Below are 15,245 nucleotides of genomic sequence, written 5' to 3' on the forward strand. Positions count from 1 at the left end.
TTAGGAAGAAAAAGGAACCGGCAGCATTTTGATGTCTGCAGAATGCAACCTACAACAGAGGCTACTGCCAAGTTTCGTCCAAAATGAGAAATGGCGTCCTTGCTGTTTACAGCTTGTGGAAAGCTATATAGGCTAGCAGAGGCTGTCTAGCATTGCAGCACCAAGGGCTGCCAGTGAGGAGCACTGGCAGCCCAGCAACACTGGAGACTGATTTTCCCATATGGACAACGCAGTGGGTTTATTAAGCAGCTTTATGTCCCTCTGTTTGGTCTTCAACTCTCATCCTCTGTCTTTCTCTTCTTTTCTCGCTATTTCTCTTTTTTTGTTCTCTCTTTGTTGTGTCTTTTTTTCTCCTACGGTCTTCCTCCTCTCTCCCTCCCTGTCCCTTTCTTTCTCCGTTCCATTGTTCCTCAGTGGTCATGTTTAGATTGGGCTGTGCTCCAAATTCTGTGTCTTGATAATTTAACTAATCAAATCCAAATGTCTTTCTCTTCTCAACAGCCGAGTATACCGGACTCAGTCACTTGCTATTATTCTCTCTCTCTCACACACACACACACACACTTATTTCTCACACACGTGCGCGCGCACACAGTCACACAGTCTAGCATTGATAGGGGGATGTAGTGTCATTTTAGCCTTACATGGTCTTCTTTTGTGGATTTTTTACGTTGTCTGTTTTCGGTGAGAACTTATCAAGAATTTATGGTTATCTCACTGCTTAACACATTAGGCGGACATATTCTTTTTTGGAAGGCCTTTGGAAAAATGGGTATACATAATAGTTAGACAAGGGAAGGCCCAACCATTTTATCACTCGAACCGATGTGTGAACTCATGTCCTGTTTTTCCAAAGGTTCACCGTTCGGTGGATTTCTCTTGGGAATGAAGTCTGTGTTTTCACAGGCTATGTGTGGGCTGGGTACCAAATGGTAGATCAAGACAGAAACCATTTGAGGTCGTCATGGCTACTAGGTTATTGCCCTGGCAGGGAGCACTTCTAGCTATGGTTTACTCAGATTTAGAGACATGTCCTGTAGGTAGCTATATCATGTCAAATGTCACTTGCAGCACAGTGTGTTCATTTTAGGCTATGGGATGCCCCCAGCTTGCATTTAACCAGGCACAGCCAGTTCCATGCTCTCACTGAGTGCACCACAAAACACCATGAAACCACATCCTCCCGATGAACAATGCCAATTAAGTGAATGTGTGAAACGCAGATACACATCTCGCTACTGTATATATATACACATGTGTGAGTAACTGTATATTTTAGCACCCATTGATGCACGCAGGCATTTTGAAATGGCTGAATTCCACGCGTACATGTGTGACGCCTGTCCACTCCGTGTGCCTGGTTTAGTCGGGTTGTAACGTTATTGTCATTTCTTTTGTTCCGCAGATCGTGAGGACCAGTCCATTCTTTGCACGTGAGTTTGAAAATTTAAATTTGAAGCTGTGTTTGTTTGATCCAAAAATGCACCTTGTTGGGTGTTTTGCACATTTGTTGTAGATGTCAGTTGGATGAGGTATGAGAGAGGGGGGGGGGGGGGCTAGGTTTCGAATCGGGCAATGTTGAACTGGGAAAAGTACCACTTATGTAACCCTTTATTGAAACATCCTGTGTCCAAAATAATTTATATTGCTATTCGTCAAACGTGTGCACTATGAATAGAGCTCTGGTTAAAAGGAGTGGACTACGTGCTTTTTTTTTTTACACGCTAACCGTCAAACAGACCAGATCCCTTTAACGTCAACATTACCTTGTTCCACCCTATCAGCATTTACTGCAATACACAGACAGAGGTGAGGTGAAACGGAAGGTTTAAAACCTGAGAATAAAGCAGAACATACCTATTGGGTATTTTACTGAAGCTTAGCTCACATGTCATATTCTGTGGGAATCACTCTCCAGGTAGTTTATGGAATTAGGGGGTTAGGAGTTGTTAGCCCTCTTCTTTCCTCTCTTCAACTCTTCTCTTCTCTCCCAGCATCTCTTCTCCTCTCCTTCTCTCTCTTCTCTCCTTCTCTTCTATTCTCCTTTCCCTACCCTCTCTTCTGCTTCTCCGCTCTTCTCCTTTGTTCTTGTCTGTCCTCTCTGAGAGACAGGAAATGTGCCAGGAGACCTAATTTGAAAGCCAGATTAGTTATTGTTTGGGCTCCATTTTGTTTGTTTACTTGATACAGAGCGATAATTAAAAATCTCTCAGTGCCTTCCTGAGAGGGAAATGGAATCTCATTTTATTGTAACCACCACCCGATCCCCTGACAAAAGACCGAGCTAGACCGTTAATCTGTCCACACAAAATGGCCATTTGACACTCTTCCTTCCTGTTTCACAGTCGGTCAAGACCGTCAAAACAGTACCCAAAACGATTGCATCATTTGTGACAGGAGATATAAAGGACAGTATAACCTGACCAAGAAAGACTGTTGGGCCTGGTTTACCTTGTTTTAATCGTTGCCCACGTCTCAATTTCGTGAAAATGTTTCTCTTGACCCAACCAAGGTGCTTAATCCTCTGTGCACGGCTATGGGCAGACCCAGTAGTCAGAGAACCTTTCCTGTCCAGCCTCCAGTGTACCCAGTAGGGAGGGTCCCTGTCTAATGTAGACTTTCCTCGAATGACCAAGCCCCTTCTATTCTCAACTGGTTGAAGCCAGGATGCAGCATTCTTTGATCACATCTGAGTCACTTCCTGAAGTTTTTGCTGAACGATTGTCCCTAAGATGGCCCGTTTGGTGTGAGTGGGCTTTAATTTTCCTGTTTGTTTGTTTAAGGCTGGGGAATAAGAGAATGTGATGCAGCTGGGTTATGGATGGAAACGGGCAAAGACATTTGAAAATGTTTTAGATTTTTGTAAAAGTATTTGATGGAATGTGAATTGGGGGTGGGCGAGCCATGGCCCACGGGGCGAGGCCATTCCATCCGCCACACGGTTTTGAGTTTTGAGGGGAAGTAAAAAAAAAATAAAAAAAACACTCACCAGCCCACTCTTATACATCAGGATCTGGATTGAAATTATTTGTATGAATGTTTTGATTACTGCCCTTTCCTGGCCCCAAATCATTCATGATTAACAAATAACAAAACAAATGTGTGGCCCTACATTTAATTTCAAGTTGGCCCTCCCCTAGTCAGACTGAATGCAATAGCTGTGATCCCAAATCTCTCAAACTAATCTGACCATTCGAGGGGAACCTAATTATGGGCTAGAACAATTCTTGGATAGATTCCATACTCAATGGCTCCTACTTCCAATTCCAGTGAGTTTCTTAATCATTAAAACCACAAAGGGATTATCAACTTCCTGGTCAATGCCAAATCACTGCTGAATACAACGGTTATTTTTATATCTGACTTTGGCCTTTTCTTCTTTGTAAGATTGGGTAACATCACACTGACCAGTGCCAGTTCTAGCCTTTTGGGGGCCCTAAGCAAATTTTTATTTAGGGCCCCCTCCCCCCTATTGGTTGGGGGCTCCCAAGTAGTTGGAGGCCCGCTAGTGTTCAGGGCCCTAAGCGACCACATATGTCGCTTATGCCTAGAACCAGCCCTGACACAGACTGAGAGGGTATGGATGTTTCAGTCTCCGCTCCAAACGGAACCTGCCTTCTGTTAATGTCTGAAAGCCCATATCCAATAAGAATTTAGAAACTTCCTTTCTAAAGGGTTGTATAATCACATTAAAAGCATCCTGGATGAAACGAAACGGGGAGGAATGACGGGAACGGCCGATTGAAAATGCTGAATAGTGAGAATGCTCATGTTACTACAGAGAAATGTTACAAAATGTCTGTACTGATTTTAATACAATTGAATTATCTTGGCAAACTGTGTAAATTGTTTCCCTACACAATAAATAAAGAGTTTCCTGACGCACCACTTCTATCTGGAATGAAATGACCCCAGTCTTTCCTGCTCCTGATAACGAGGAACCCCTGTTTGGCCCCTTCCATCTTAGATAATGCTTTTGATCCCTGGGGGGGAATGCCATAGCATAGCAATTCTATATCTAAAGGGGGGCTTTAACCCTTTTGAACAATGGACATAAAAAGGACAACGCACCCCTAGTTGGGACTGTGAGTTAGGTCAGCTAGGTAAAGTCTCTATCCCTATATGGGAGAAACTACACACAAATGGCATGTTTCATTACTGTATAAAATGAAATGACAACATATGAACCAGGGAGTATAGGGTTACAGTAGGTCTCCATTAAGAGGAGAGAGACCTGCTGACAACATTGTTTCTCTCGATTGATAAAGACCACATGACACATCTAGATGTAATGTACACTACGGTCATGGTTTAATGTCTGTCTAGTCTTGGATCCTTTAATAGTGGCTCTTCATTCCGATTAGTTTTTTATAGTCTAATACATTTGTAGGATAACACGTTTTTATTGGGGTTTTTTAGGCTATGCGACTGATTCATCTCATCACATTGGTTTTTTATTAGGTTTATTTCACAGTGTGAACTAATGGACTGCTTTCAGGGAGTGGTAGGTTGACAATAACGTGGTCTATACAGACACTGCAGTGTCCCATTCCATTGCTGAATATCTCCTCTAAATCCTCCGTTACAAAAACCAGTAGGGCATGGGAAGCTCATTAAATCCTTGCTTTGGGTCTTGACATCTAATTTTTACGGGGTCAACTTTTTCCCCGTGAAATAATTGAGATTTTGTAATAAGAGATCTACCAGCATTTCTAGAAATGAACCTGACTTGGGTTTAAATACTATCAGAACTCTATCCTGGCTAAAATACCTAGCCTGGCTAAAATACCAAATGGGGAGGTTCTCTTTACTATTTGAATGGTCCAACAAGGCAGACAAACTAAATCAAACAAAGACATAAAAGTGTTTTCCCGGTAGTAGCTGAACCCAGGTCCATAATAAAGTTGGCCGCTCCTTCAGATCCATGAGCTGGGATATTGACTGGGATCCCTGGTCTGGAGGATCACAAATGGCGACAGCCCAGGCTTTGAGCTTGGTGAAGGTTTAAATACGTCAACTGTATAAGGACAAATCCCCTCACTTATATGTACAGAACGTGAGGTCTCTCGGACCCTGGATGCAGGGATTACAAAGTGCTGTTATACTGCAGTCTGGTGAGGTCTTGCCTGTCTGTACCTGGTGTGAGGTGTGGTGTCATGGGAGGTGTGTTCATGCATAGAGTTGGTGTAATTAATAATTTTTTTTTTTATCAGGGTTAGTGTAGTGTATTTGTTTGTGGACGGGGGGGGGGGGTGGTACTTCCTATGTTTCTTAGTCATTTTACAGCTTGTATGAATTTTACTGCTGTCAGGCCAGGAGTGCCCCTCACACTGTGGTTTGAGAGTTTCTATGAATTCAGTCACGCCATAGTGACAGTGGAGATCCTGTGGGTGACCACGGGTGGGGGACTGGATAGATCCCTCACTGTGTCATCCAAGCCAGGCCCAAGCGGTCGTGTTAGCCCCTGGTGGATCCAACACACGTGTCCTTTTATGGAGTTGTTGCAGGGAGTCTGTCTGTAGAATGGGATGGGGCCGGGAGTCTGTCTGTAGAATGGGATGGGGCCGGGAGTCTGTCTGTAGAATGGGATGGGGTCGGGAGTCTGTCTGTAGAATGGGATGGGGTCGGGAGTCTGTCTGTAGAATGGGATGGGGTCTGGAGTCTGTCTGTAGAATGGGATGGGGCCAGGAGTCTGTCTGTAGAATGGGATGGGGCCAGGAGTCTGTCTGTAGAATGGGATGGGGCCAGGAGTCTGTCTGTAGAATGGGATGGGGTCGGGATTCTTCAGACAACATTGCGGTAGGCGTCTCTCTGCTATGTCAAAGAGGCTGTGACAAGTACAGACACCCCCCCCCCCCCCCCCCCCCCCACACACACACACACACACACACACTAATTTGTCTTTCAGCCAATCACAACAGGTCTTTTCACATCAGAGCTTTTTCAGAGCCAGGTTGGTTTTAGTTTCCCTTTGTCTGGAAAATAAGCCTATAAGGTAGGACTCATGCACACACAAACACACACAGGAATTAAACATGCGAGAAGGATTAAATGCATTGACTCCATGATAGAGACATCCTCAGCACAACATGTCTGCCCATGGCCACTGACACAGTCATATCTCACCAGCCTTTGAGGGTTTGTCTTGTGAGCCCGGAATGCAGAAGCCTATGTAGCTACAGGCTGCGTGGGCTAAACCACCTAACATCAGTTCTGCAACCGATGATGTTCAGGCGTCACACACTCGTCCACAGGAAGTGGTCGGATGTCGTTAGGTTCACACTGGACGCTAACAAAAAATATTTTCTCTTGGGCGTCGATGTTGTTGTTTTCGTCACATGCTTCGGTTTAATTAGAGTGAATTATTGGACTGTGAACGAGCTGTCAGAGCAGTTTTAACTCTCTCTCTCGCTCCCCCCCCCCCCCCGATACGCTTTATCTCTGTTAATTAAGGGCGATCCACTTTAACCCGGGTAACTGGTGTGATTGACTGGGTGCACGTGGTGTAGGGTAAAGGCAATGGGGTGGGTTGATAAAGGGAGAGTCATGTGTTCGTTTAAATTTTGTCAACGTGTTTTCAACGCGTTGAGAGCCTAAGTAGCGCAGTCCAGAGTATAATTACACTAATTGTTTCTAATGAACGTATCTATGCATGCGTTGCCTTATTAATGTCATGAAACATGTTCAGTATATTCACCTCTTATTTTAGTTTGTTCTTCACACTTGGCCTTCTCTGTTAGGTCATGTTTTAGGTTTTTTTCTGGACCCCAGGAAAAGGAGCTGCTCTTTGGCAGTAGTTAGTGTGAATCCTAATCCAATTCTACCTCCCATCTCTCCAGAGGGGAATCAGGTGCTGGTAAAACAGAAAACACCAAGAAGGTCATCCAGTACCTGGCTTTGGTGGCCTCCTCCCACAAAGGCAAGAAGGACACCAGTGCTGTAAGTATGCTGCAAGTCACAGCAGTTTTTGTACAGTGTGTTTATTTTTATATTTTTTTGCCATTGTGTGTCAATGCCGAGTGGCCATTGTGTGTCAAAAGTGGAGAGCTCCCAAGCTGGTTTCCTTGCTCAAGGGGAGACTCGACCAGTGTGTAAGGGAACTTCCCGGTTTAATGATAATCCTGTACCGCAATTTCCTCCAAATAGACCCAACCGGGAGCATTTGTCCACGTGAGTAACAAAGGGAATGCTCCAAGTGTGTTTTGCGTGTGGTGCTGTGTGTTTATTTCCTCCTAGAAATAAGGATTGCATGCGAGAGTGGATCACTGAGTTTCTTTGAATACGTTTCGGATAAGATCCCCTCCTGCCATGTTCCCATCTCATTTGTAATTCCACTCAAAACCGCGCTGTGAATTTTGAAGTGTCCCGGTACATGGTCCGTACCCTCCCAAATCTTCAGCGTCTACCAGAGTGCTCATATATATGTCCCTGATATGTTGTGGGCCTGACCACTGAAAACTGCATGACCGTGATGTTTACATGCAGCCACCCCTCTCATGGTAGATCATAAGTCCGATATTTCCCTTTGTGTCCCCCCCGAGACTGGTTGTTACTGTGACGCCGTGGATGGTTTTCCAGAAACACCCTTTCACTGCTGGGGGGCTGGAGCCTGACAGTGAAACGGTCACATACACTACAAATAGCACAGTGTGAGCATGCCCATCTGTCTTTTTTTTTTTCTTGTCACGGACTAGTGACGACATATCCTGTCATGGACTAGCTCATCCTACCGACACTCATCCTAACTCATCCACATCTTAACAACTGCTCTGATGAAGTAGCGGCGGTGTCTCGCTGCCTCGCACTCCGTAGCCTTACACAGTAGTTGTTACGCCACTTTTGATGATTTGCACCCGTGTGGAGTTTTTGAGACACCCATGTGACGTACTTCTGACCTTTGACCTCCCACCTTTTCACCACAACAACTAAAGGGCTTACATCTGAGAGTTCCTTGCTCTCTCTTTTAAGGCCACGATTTAGAAATGGGCCGTGTGTTTAGATGGCTCTCTCCTATCCTTAGTCACGCCTAAGATCAACAGTTAGGTTGGGGGCAGATCGGGTGGGTTCATAATAGGGGGTGGATGGGACAGGGAAGGTCATATTCAAAGTTCTACAACAATGGATGGATTAACTGCCAGGTCAATGGTCAGCGGCTGTGTTTTTCTATGCCATTACCCCACAAGACCTTCAGGAGTTGTTTCAGACGTCCAAACGTAAACGTGCAGATTAGTCTACTGCTTAGTCTGAAGCAATGCATCGGGCCTGATTTAATACATGTGTGGAGATTAAAATGTAATTCCAGCCACCAGTGGTTGACTTAGTAAGCCTGATTTAGTACTAGAACGTGTCTCTACTCTCCTTTCTCCTGTCTTTATCACTCCTTCTCCTTGAGTATTTCAACAGCCTATTAAAGACTGATCCTTCCTGTCATCTGTCATTTCTATGTGTGGTTTCTTTCTCTTTTCTTCTTTTTTTTCTGTCTGTTTCTCTCAGTGACTGAAGCGAGCAGGATCCTTCTTTTCTCTTCCAACGCTGAAATGTAAGGTATCCTCTGGATAATTACTTTTTACTCAAGCACCGGTAAATCTAACTGTTTAAAATAATATAATAATATTGGAATTGTTTGTGCTATCATCAGACAGCTTCCTCATAGACCTGAAAATCACTTGACTGACAAAGAGTTTCATAAACATCTTTGAATTCCAGTTAAATCAGTACCCTAAGGTGAAGACACATACGACAGTACACAGCTCAGCTAGTAGACATGGGAGAGGTTGATTAAATCACCCCCTATGTTATGTCACGCTAAAGCGGAGCTTTAAAACAACTGTGTGTGTGTGTGTGTTTTTGTGTGTTTGAGAGTTATGTCTGCCTCTGACTCCGCCTGTAAACGAACTCAGTACCTTGGATCAAACGGAATTACTGCAGTATAACAGTGGGAGGCCTGAATACACCACAGTGTTTATTTCATCTTGAGCGATGTACATCCAGGGCATTTGTCTGAAACCTGCACAGACTGAAAGGATCGTGGGCACCTTCTCACAGGCAGACACTTGCGAACATTGCCGTGGAGGGGCGGCAGAATCCTACACCGTTCCCGCACGGACGACCAGATCTTTACAAAGCCTGCAGTATGCCGTAGGCTTTGTAAATCCTGTAACCTTGTATTCGCACGCTGCCAACCTACCGGCCCGTGTCACTGTACTGCTTCCCAAAACCCTGGCCGCGCTCCAGATCCCCTGGGCGGCCCAAGCCCAGGCCGCCCACCTCTTCCCACTGGCCCCGACCAGGAACACTGTCCTCAGACCCATTTTAACGACCCGACCTCGGCTGTCTCGTTGTGAGGCAGATTAGTTGTGAAATAAGTCACGCTGTTAGGACATGTCTAAAACATGGAGACTAATGGGGGATTAGATGTTCTGAGGCAGCACATACTGTCCTCTCGGCTGTAGAGCTTTGAGCCTGAGTCACGGTGTTGTCTGTGTGTACATATAAACTGTGGGTTTTCAGTTTTAAGGAAGACACTGTACCCACGTTTCTACACAGAATGTTGCCCTGTGAGACCTATTGCTTTCATTACATATTTAGTTATGGGGCCCTTTTTGTAGATGGACTCTGACCTGGCTTTATGCTGTTGTTCTATGCTTTCTGGTGTTCATCTTCTCACTGAATATTAACATTATTTTAACATTCTTCATGACAATGTTACTGTCACCAGGGAGAACTGGAAAAGCAGCTTCTGCAGGCTAACCCCATCCTTGAGGCCTTTGGAAATGCCAAGACCATCAAGAACGACAACTCGTCACGATTTGTGAGTTTACCTTTCACGGATAAAGGATACTTTTACAGTGTCCAGCTGGGTTACAGAATCATATGGGAATTGTGTCCAAATTTGAACTGATCCTAAGAAATCCTATAATAGTGACCTTCCTGTGCATAATTGCATTGTAATTTAATGTAGACTGCATGCCTCATTGTTCTGTAATATCACATATCTCAAACCTGTCGTACTTGTTTGTTTTAGGGTAAATTCATCCGCATCAACTTCGACGTGACTGGCTACATCGTTGGCGCGAACATAGAAACCTGTATCCTGACTGTGTGTGACATACCGCTCAACTGTGTTCTGTGAGCTGTTTCCAGTACCCTGGGAAGAGTGTTCCACTACCCTACAATACATCTGTTTTTAACAGTAAAAATCTAAGACCCAAACCTTCAGTAGTGGACTGCTAACACACTCATGTGGGAAAGGTTATGGGCTCTCTTGTGACCAGTGGTAAACACAGTTACATGGTTAGCACTTGTATAGTGAAACTGTCCAACAAGAGTTCTCACTCCAGCAGCTCCAAGAATCCGTGGAATAAGAAATTTTCAGGGTGGAATTATTGATTTGGTTCAGAATTAAGATTGCTAAACCGTACAGGTTATAACATACCGAAAGGAACTGATTCCCTTTGCGAAACAGGAAGTCCACTAACTCAATGCAAAAAGGCATTGAGTTAATGGAATCTGCAAATATTTTGTAACTCTAGGAAATCTAGAGTTTACACGTTGTCATGTATGGTATATAGCAGGGGTACTTAAGTACAGTATATTAGAATGTCGATTTCCTAGGTGGCTAAGAATTAATGTTGTTTATTGGCATAGTAACAAACCCCAACCTCTCTACTCACGCAAAACGTTTCAAACTGTCAGAACAGCTCTCTTTCCCTGCAAATCTACTAAATTAAATCATGTCTGATGTGTGGAAATAGTCAAGGGGTCATATCCTGAATGTAGTTTTTTTTGTTTGCCACCAATGAAGTATAAGGGTATATAGTTGTCATGCATTTTCTGTAGTATTTTGTATAAAAACTGTCAGGGTGGTTGTATAAGTTGGGGAGAATAAGTCAGGGGTGAGGGTTAGAGTAAGAATGAAATGGGTGGAAAAAATCGGTGAATGTTTCCTAAACGTCAGGTCTCAGACCTGCTGGAGAAGTCTCGATGTATCAGACAGGCCAAGACAGAGAGAGCCTTTCACATCTTCTACTACATGGTGGCAGGTGTCAAGGACAAGCTACGCGGTAAGATCTTGTCCCATGTTCAGAGTAATCAAATGTATTTCTTAAAGCCCTTTTTACATAAGCATTTGTCACAAAGCGATAATACAGATACATAGCCTAAAGCTGCAAAGAGCATGCAACAATAAGAAATGTAAGCACAGGGGCTTGGAAAAATTCCCTAGTAGCGCTGAATCTATGAAGAAACCTAAAGAGGAGCTGGACTCTGGCTGTACTAAACTCGATTTAAAACTCTTATTCAAAATCTTTGTCTTCCAGAGAAGCTCCTGCACGTGATTGGAAAAATGTGTTAACCCTTCTAGAACTGAAAAAGGGTTAACCCTTCTAGAACTGAAAGAGTTAACACTCCTAGAACACCTGGTAATTTCCAGGGAAGCTCTTGTATATACTTGATCTCAAAGACAGAATACTGAAGCATTTTCATTCCAGAGGAGCTTCTGCTGGAGAACTTCAGCGCCTACCGTTTCCTGGTGGCGGGCCACGTGCAGATCCAGGGCCAGCAGGATGACGAGATGTATGAGGAGACCATGGAGGCCATGAATATCATGGGTCTATCTGATGACGAGAGGACAGGTGAGGTTACGGCACAAGGCTGTTTTAATCCATGAAGGCCATGTAACCTCTTCAAGGAGCAACTCAATAGGCTTGGGTTTGTTCCTGAACGTGGCCCTGCATCACCACATTAAATGCATAAAAAAAATAATTTTCTGGGGAATCTTAAGTACTGTAGATTACCATGACTGGCTTTTGGCTTGACTGACCATTCATTGAAAGTATGTTGTGTTATGTAACTAAAGTACATTTGAGAAATGTCTGTCTTTCTATTGCCTGGTATCTTAACTTTGATTGTGAAGCCTAAGTATTGACCGAACAAAGAGAATGTGTTTTATTGACATTGGACAGCATCTTACCACACCCCTTTTAACTGTAATAAATACGGACTGTTCATGCATCTACTTCAGACTCCTTGGATGATTATTCAGTAAGCGCGTCTCTCAATATGCAAATAAACTATTAAATTGTGCAAGATAATTTTGTCTCTGTACTTACTCCTTTAAATGTTCTGATTGATGAAATTGCCATCACAGTTGTTATGACGATGGCCATTTTGATTTGTACTTGCATTCTCTTGTTGTGTTTTAGGGATCCTGAAGGTGTGCTCCACAGTGCTTCAGCTGGGAAACATTGAGTTCAAGAAGGAGAGGAACCAGGAACAGGCCACCATGCCTGACAACACAGGTTAGAGAAGACAGAGTGGCAGACATGACTGCCTTTTGAAGAACCCTGTTTATTTCTGATTTGTTTGTTTTTTGCTTTTTAAGCCCTGTAGCTTCGCTGGGACCCAAAAAAGGATCATTCTGAACTCCTGACATGGTGTCAAGGTGTTGTGGTAGGTTCATTAAAATATATTTTAATGAACAAGATGTTTTTTCCAACCTTTCTAGCGGCACAGAAGGTGTGCCACCTCCAGGGCATCAATGTTGTAGACTTCACCCGAGCAATTCTCACACCTCGCATCAAAGTGGGCAGAGAGGTGGTGCAGAAGGCCCAAACCAAAGAGCAGGTACATGTTTAGTAGGCTGATGTTTAGGTGGCCTTTGTGGACTCAGCTTAAGACCCTTGAATTAAAAACATGTCAAAATATTATTTTAAGCTATGTGTGGTTATCCTTTTCATACACAATGTTACTGTCTTTCTGTTTGTGTCAGGCCGATTTTGCCATTGAAGCCTTGGCCAAGGCTATGTACGAGCGTCTGTTCCGCTGGCTGTTGGCTCGCGTCAATAAGGCCCTGGACAAGACCAAACGCCAGGGAGCATCGTTCCTGGGCATCCTGGACATTGCCGGCTTTGAGATATTTGAGGTAAGAAAGGATTTCGGTTATGTTTGTTTCTGGCCAAGCTGTTCTGGCAGCTGTTCCTCTGTTTCTTGGAGATGGGCAAAAGTGAAACTGATCTGACTCAGACACTTCTCCATTCTCACGCCCCCGTTCAGTTATCCCTTGTGGACCTAGCCTGCTACTCCAACTCGTTCTGTTCAAGTTATTTTCCATTCATGCACAAAGTTGGTTACATCGCTTATCTCCTACTCATGAATGTAGAGTGTGTGCCCAGTACTGTAGACATCCCATCTGTCTTATCTTGCATCCTTGCTTCTTTAACAATTGACCCTGCTCTAACCTCAACTCTGCGAAACTTTACAAAACTTTTCTCAGTTTCTCTTTTCTCACAACAGCACGTCTTATTATTTGAGGCTGCATTGGATACATCTATACACTAATAGTAATACATGAACACAATTTTTCTTCAACAATTTGTATAATATATATTTTTGAAGGTATATTTTTAGCATTTTTATGCTTCATTAAGACCCTGGGAAAAATAGAGAAGAGTGCGTGTTCCAATTGAGGTAGCATCTTAGACCATAAGACAGCCTCCATTGTGCATCAAATTGTAGAATTCAGAGAGACACCTATATATACCTGGAAATGACTACTAACAGAAGTGTTATTTTCTTGGCTTGCAGGATAACTCCTTTGAGCAGCTGTGCATCAACTACACCAACGAGAAGCTGCAGCAGCTGTTCAACCACACCATGTTCGTCCTGGAGCAGGAAGAGTACCAGAGGGAGGGCATCGAGTGGAGCTTCATCGACTTTGGCCTGGACTTGCAGCCCTGCATCGAGCTCATCGAGAGGCCGGTTAGTGGGGGAGAAAGACAGGATTGATACAGATTCAACTTGACAAAAAAGCATTCTCAGTTTTGATTCCGCATTTAAAGAGCTTTGTGTTTCTGGATTAGGCTTCATTTGTATCATTGAAACCTTCCCTGGATATATTAAGAAAGCAAGAAAATACAGTATTTCATACAGTATTTTCTCCACAGAACAATCCTCCTGGTATTCTGGCCCTGCTGGATGAGGAGTGCTGGTTCCCCAAAGCCACAGACGTCTCCTTTGTGGAAAAGCTCCTGAACACCCAGGCCACCCATGTCAAATTCAGCAAACCCAAACAGCTGAAAAGCAAGACTGAGTTCTCCGTTCTCCACTATGCTGGAAAGGTGTGTGTTTATCTTCTTTATGGTGATCGGAGGTTCAGTAAGAGGGACAAGATTCTGGGTTAAGTTCCCCACGAGGGCACATACAAATGCTGCAAATGTGTGTTGCTTTGCATTCAGGTGGACTATAACGCCGATAACTGGTTGACGAAGAACATGGACCCTCTGAATGACAATGTCACAGCACTGCTTAACAACTCGGCCAACCCGTTTATCCAGGACCTCTGGAAGGATGGTGAGTCTTCCTAGACATAGGGATGGATAGAGTGTTTATTTTCTGAAAATGAACACTTTGTTGCCTAAAGCACAGTAACCATATATATTCTAGAATCAGCCCAACTTTTTCATGTTTGTCATACAGGCTACTGGACTATGTGACTGCAAGTGTCCTAACCAAATCCTAAAATGCCCCTCCCCCCATCTCTATCTTAATGATCCTCAGCGGACCGCGTGGTGGGCCTGGAGACCATGGCCAAGATGTCAGACAGTTCGATGCCCAGTGGCTCCAAGACCAAAAAGGGCATGTTCCGGACTGTGGGTCAGCTGTACAAGGAGTCCTTGGCGAAGCTCATGACCACTCTGCACAACACCCAGCCCAACTTCGTCAGATGTATCATCCCTAACCACGAGAAGAGGGTAGGCACCAGGCATGGATCGTAGTTACGCTGTGGTACTTGTCCGTTAGTCGTCTATGGCACACAGTCAGGCTAGCAATAAGGTCTATTAAGCTGCCTTAAGGAAGGCTTCCCTTTTGATTACATTTCCATTAGATTTTAGTTCAGTTCGAGCCTGGTTCAGTTCATGTTTGTTGTTCCCCTTTGTAGGGACATTTCCCTTTGTAATGGATGTTTGATGATGTGGAGGAAGTGCAACATGGTAAATGTGAAGAACTGAAGTTATGTCCCATGATTCTATGTCCTCAGTCAGGGAAACTGGATGCTCATCTTGTCCTTGAGCAGTTGAGGTGCAATGGAGTGTTGGAGGGCATCCGTATCTGCCGGCAAGGATTCCCCAATCGAATCCTCTTCCAGGAGTTCCGTCAGCGGTAAGTAAATTTCAGTGCCTTAGTCTGGTTGAAATCGTCTTGTTGCTTACCTTGTTTTCAGCATTCAGTCTGGTTAACCAGGCTAA

At 44.1% G+C, this 15,245-nt stretch overlaps 1 protein-coding gene across 4 annotated transcripts in view; it reads left to right on the top strand.

Moving 5' to 3' along the window:
* The window catches only part of myh11a (myosin, heavy chain 11a, smooth muscle), a 42,488-nt gene that overhangs the window by 14,476 nt on the left and 12,767 nt on the right, over nucleotides 1-15,245 (top strand). For 3 of the 4 annotated variants that reach the window (XM_010872904.5, XM_029122552.2, XM_013135285.2), the window contains 15 exons: nucleotides 1,406-1,433; nucleotides 6,840-6,939; nucleotides 7,147-7,170; nucleotides 9,719-9,811; nucleotides 10,025-10,088; nucleotides 10,965-11,063; nucleotides 11,490-11,633; nucleotides 12,204-12,299; nucleotides 12,506-12,624; nucleotides 12,770-12,922; nucleotides 13,585-13,758; nucleotides 13,944-14,117; nucleotides 14,235-14,349; nucleotides 14,557-14,750; nucleotides 15,038-15,159. In XM_010872904.5, the coding sequence (XP_010871206.1) occupies nucleotides 1,406-1,433; nucleotides 6,840-6,939; nucleotides 7,147-7,170; nucleotides 9,719-9,811; nucleotides 10,025-10,088; nucleotides 10,965-11,063; nucleotides 11,490-11,633; nucleotides 12,204-12,299; nucleotides 12,506-12,624; nucleotides 12,770-12,922; nucleotides 13,585-13,758; nucleotides 13,944-14,117; nucleotides 14,235-14,349; nucleotides 14,557-14,750; nucleotides 15,038-15,159 (1,699 nt within the window). The remainder of the gene's footprint in view (nucleotides 1-1,405; nucleotides 1,434-6,839; nucleotides 6,940-7,146; nucleotides 7,171-9,718; nucleotides 9,812-10,024; nucleotides 10,089-10,964; nucleotides 11,064-11,489; nucleotides 11,634-12,203; nucleotides 12,300-12,505; nucleotides 12,625-12,769; nucleotides 12,923-13,584; nucleotides 13,759-13,943; nucleotides 14,118-14,234; nucleotides 14,350-14,556; nucleotides 14,751-15,037; nucleotides 15,160-15,245) is intronic. The other variant, XM_029122553.2, reaches the window with a different exon arrangement.

The sequence above is a fragment of the Esox lucius genome, chromosome 9, assembly GCF_011004845.1.
Source record: "Esox lucius isolate fEsoLuc1 chromosome 9, fEsoLuc1.pri, whole genome shotgun sequence".
Taxonomy (NCBI): domain Eukaryota; kingdom Metazoa; phylum Chordata; class Actinopteri; order Esociformes; family Esocidae; genus Esox; species Esox lucius.